The sequence below is a fragment of the Mobula birostris genome, chromosome 13, assembly GCF_030028105.1.
Source record: "Mobula birostris isolate sMobBir1 chromosome 13, sMobBir1.hap1, whole genome shotgun sequence".
In the NCBI taxonomy this organism is placed as follows: Eukaryota; Metazoa; Chordata; class Chondrichthyes; order Myliobatiformes; family Myliobatidae; genus Mobula; species Mobula birostris.
In genome coordinates this window covers 78644185-78648738 of record NC_092382.1, presented here as the reverse complement: position 1 = coordinate 78648738, position 4554 = coordinate 78644185, and the positions used below count along the sequence as shown (strand labels likewise).

At 43.9% G+C, this 4554-nt stretch overlaps 1 protein-coding gene across 1 annotated transcript; it reads left to right on the top strand.

Moving 5' to 3' along the window:
* The first annotated feature begins 732 nt into the window (after positions 1–732).
* Positions 733–4146, top strand: LOC140207704 (uncharacterized). Its single transcript, XM_072276255.1, has 2 exons — positions 733–931; positions 2288–4146. The coding sequence occupies exons 1-2, from the start codon at positions 781–783 to the stop codon at positions 3073–3075; spliced, it is 939 nt and encodes a 312-aa protein (XP_072132356.1). The 5' UTR covers positions 733–780; the 3' UTR covers positions 3076–4146.
* The last annotated feature ends 408 nt before the right edge of the window (positions 4147–4554 follow it).

Sequence of the window (4554 nt, the reverse complement as noted above, 5' to 3'; positions counted from 1 at the left end):
AAATCCATTTCATATCATAAGACTGGAGGTTACCTAGGCGGAACATAAGGTGTTAGTCCCCCAGCCTGAGAGTCACCCCGTCGTGGCAGAAAGGGCTGTCACGGACCGACATGGCTGACCGGGAATGGGGATTGGAAATGAAATGAATGGCCGCTGGGAAATATCGCTTTTGGTAATGGAGCTGAGGAGATCTACGAAGCATGAATTAATTTAAGAATGTGCTTCGGCCAGAAATGTCGACAGATTATTCACTCCAATGATGCTGCCTAATCTGTTGAGTTCCTCCAGCATTTTGTATGTATTGTCATTAATTTGATTAACGGATTGCATGCGTTCAGAATCTTCTTAAGCCTGGATGCGATATTAGTTTAAGTCTCTTCACGATATTTCACGAACGTACAGGCAACGCATTCTTTATTTTATATTTCTCTTGCAAGACCGATAGCCGAGGCAATTCCCAGAGTAACACAGAGCAGTCCAACGACAGTACAGCTTTGGCCTATGTTGACAAAGGCTACAGAGTCCAGAAATGGACAAGATCAATAATAACAATCATGAAACCGAGAGTTAAGCCTGAAACTGTTTCACAACAACATTTACTGACTTCTCGAATCGTCATTTCTTTGTCTTTGAGATTTTGCAATTTCCCGTCAAGCTCTCCATACCTCATCACAAGTGGGATTTTACTTGAATTGCATCATGTTCATTTTTACTCCAAGTGTTGGGGGAGACGTCAGCTTTGTGTAGTAGTGAATATTCAGTGCGCTGGTGTGAGTATAAATGAATGACCGTGGGGATTCATCAGCTCAGAGTTTCTTCAGCGAGATCGCGAGCCTCTGGGCGACAGGCTGCATATCACACAGCATGCTTGAAACATTTTACCGTGTGAGAAAGATATGGTACATGATCATTGCCGTTATTGGTGTTCCTGGTAAGACCGGAGGCGAAGTTAGTTTTGTAATTCTGTGTGTGCGGTCTTTGGACTCGTTCTGTTACCGACAGTGTTGTAATGCCGGTGTCAAGATTGTGTTCGCGGTTTCCTTACAGTTTAATCAGTGGCCTGGATTGGAAGTAAATTTGAATTTGAAACAGATAGAGAATGGAAGTTCGGGGACATGGATACATTTTACGGATTCATGGCAGGCAGTTTCGATTTGTCAAAGCAAAGCCATTGTGAAACTAAATTTTGCGCTTGTCACCTTCGCAGGATATATGGTGTTAGGCCGTATCAATAGCGGAACAGATTTTAAATGCACATTTAAAAGTATCAAGCTCTGTTTTAGGAAATTGATACAAGTTTGAAGGGAATGTGGGAAGCGAAATCCTGGTGAGATTGACGGAGAAAGGTAGACGTCACTTCCGTGTGAGACTCTGAACCATCGGGAGTTTTGAAAATACAAAGAAGGGACTGTGTGTGTTTTAGTGTACCAGGTTTTGCTTCCACGCCACTTTGGCCATGAAGTAAAGAGGGAGTTAAGAGCCAACACAGCGGTGCCCTTTAGTGGTCAGACGGGGTAAGGTACATGCGATACTCCGCTCTGGAAAAATCAGCGCTGAAGCAATTAGAATAATGCTGCAGTAATTTGGAGCAACCCCTAAAAGAGAGAGATGTTTTGTAGTAATTTATTTGGCTTTCCTTTGGAAATTGGATGGTTTAAGCGCTAACGTGCACAATACATGAAACGATCAGCAGGTCAGGCAGAATCTTTAAACGGGAAATTGAGAGCTTTCTGATCGGATGCTTTGACATAGTGTGAAGGAACCTCGGACAACAGTAGTGCACCCTGTGGAGTGGGGTGACAAATGGGCAGCCGAGGAGGGGTCGAAGTCTTACAGCGGGGGAAATAAATTTGATTTGAAATTTGAAATTTGCAACTGACAGAAGCGGAGGGGGAGGGCCTTCGTGGTACAGACAGAGTGCCAGAACATAGGTGACGGGAACGCGGCAATCACCATCGCTGAGGAAGTTGCGGAAATAACCTGGCTTTACACATCTGTCGAAAACCTGATGGCGGGAGATTTATATTGATGTCTTCAAAGCGCCCTCGGCGATTAGTTGACAATTCCTCCTTCCCAAACACTGTTCTTCTTCCACTAAAGAGTACCGTGCCTTTTCACCCAGCATAGCCGCGTTTGCGACATCTGCACCTCCCGCTTTACACCTTTTAAACCTCCCGAAATGAGTTGTCTGCAAAGATTGACTAATCTCTATGTCCAGCTTATATCTGTCCTGAAACCCACGGAAAAACGAGACAGTAATACCCTTGTTCTTTTTGTTGTTTCCCAGTGAATTTAGTCGCGATTCTGATCCTGTCCCGGGGAACGTGCGGCCTCTCCACCTGCACCACTCGCTACCTGGTGGCCATGGCAACGCCGGATCTCCTAACCATCATTTTTGCGGTCATATTTTGGCGAGTCAGTTATTATTACTTCCCCGGAACTTTCCTGGACATCACCCCCGTGTGCAGTGTGATCTCCGCCCTCGGACAAGCAGCCACAGACTGTTCGGTCTGGTTCACTGTCACTTTTACGTTTGATCGGTTTGTCGCCATTTGTTGTCAGAAGCGGAAAACGAAATATTGCACCGGGAAAATTGCAGCTGTGGTTCTGACAACAACCGGCGTTCTGCTCTGTTTTATTAATGTGCCCTTCGTCTTTAAATATCGTCCTGTGAAAGTGATTGTCAATATACCCTGGGACTGTATTCCAAAGCCCGGCTCCTTTAAGGATCCTGGATGGGTGGGCTACAGATGGTTTTCTGAAGTTGTAATGCCATTTCTTCCTTTCGTGTTAATACTACTGCTGAACGCTCTGACAGTCAGACACATTTTAGTGACTAGTCGTGTCCGTAAGGGGCTGAGGGGTCAGAGCAAGGTGGAGAACCGCAGTGACCCGGAGATGGAAAGCAGGAAGAGGTCTGTGATCTTACTTCTCACCATCTCCAGAAGCTTCGTCATCCTGTGGTCGGTGAGTGTTGCCGAATTCCTTTATTACACCATCGCCGGACTGGATCAGAATAATTACAACGATTCGGAATACATCCTTCAACACACCGGATACATACTGGTGATATAAAGTTGCTGCACAAACACGTTTATTTATGGGGTAACTCAGTCCAAGTTCAGACAGCAATTCATCAGCGCAGCGAAATATCCGCTCACGTCAATTATTCAACTAATTACTAAGCAAAATATTAAGTTCTACTCAGAGGCGGGTCGCAGCGTTTTTCGTCTTGACACTCAGAATCGGCTGTCTTAGGGCAACGTGGTAGTGCCGAGAATAAAACTGGTTTAGAGCCCATGAGCGACATAGCACGGGAACAGACCCTTCGGCTCCCGCAGCCAGCGTATCCCACCTCCCACCTAAAATTAAACTCGTCTTACCTTTTTAAAAAATATTTTTCACCACATTCCCGCTCTCTTCACAGCCCCACCCCTTTGGATAATGAGAGAGCGGGTCTGGATCAGAGGACATTGAAGACCAAATCGGCTGAAATGCAGTCCATTCGTTACTTCAGTCGTTTGCATAAGGATGAAATGAAAACAAGAAAATGAACGGCCTACACGAATTTACACTAAACCTTGTACTTGCTCTTTGCATTATGTAAACCTGGTATGGAGAATTTTTTTACACAGCAGATCTCGTGCATTCTGCTTATAATTGTGTAAATTTCTACGTAAGAACCCAATGCCTACTCTGCTTCGAGGAAAGAATGTCATCTCACTTCCTGAGTTTTAATGAATTTCCAGCCGAATAAACTGCACGTTGAATCTCCACTGCACTCACTCCAGTACAATCGCATGTTTAGTATGATTCTTTTTCTCAGGTACTGCTGGTAAAACTTCAGATATCAACAGAGATAAGCACACTCATTTCTCAATTGTTATAAACTTTCCGACTGTTCTAGTGGTCTTTAGTATAGTCGCTTTTGGGAGATTTACATAAATATTTCCTGGTAGGCCTACATGTTTAATGCTATCGTGTAGTGTCTTTGGGATGATACCAGTTGTAGATATTACCATTGGGTCAATGTTTACCCCCTTCGTGTACCATAGACTTCCAATTTCCTCTTTCAGGTCAGTATATTTCTGACATTTTCACTTATTGATTTCTGTAAATTATGTGTTATTTGGAATGGCTACATCAATAAAGTACGTTGTTCTTGCTTGTTTATCCTGTGATATTATACCCGGTCGGATATCATGGATCTGTCGTCATGCATTTGTAGGACTCTCTCTAAAACTGTATCAGGACTATATTTGTAGAAATATATAGCACCTTTCATGAGTTTGTACAGTATTTAAATCAACATTTTGGGGAATGATTCTTGCCACTAGATGGTGCTTATGTCACTAATAAGATTGCATAACTTCTGCTTTCTCTCGGCATGTTGTATCTTTATGGTTTTGAATTTGTTGACCTTTCATTGTGTACTTTTGATATTTTTCGTGCACCACCGGATCTGGGCTGCCCAAGGAGCCACTCTTTTTCCAGGAAGATGTCTCCAACTTCCAGTGTGGCGTCGGATGCTTTCTTTTCGACGCCCAGTCTGCT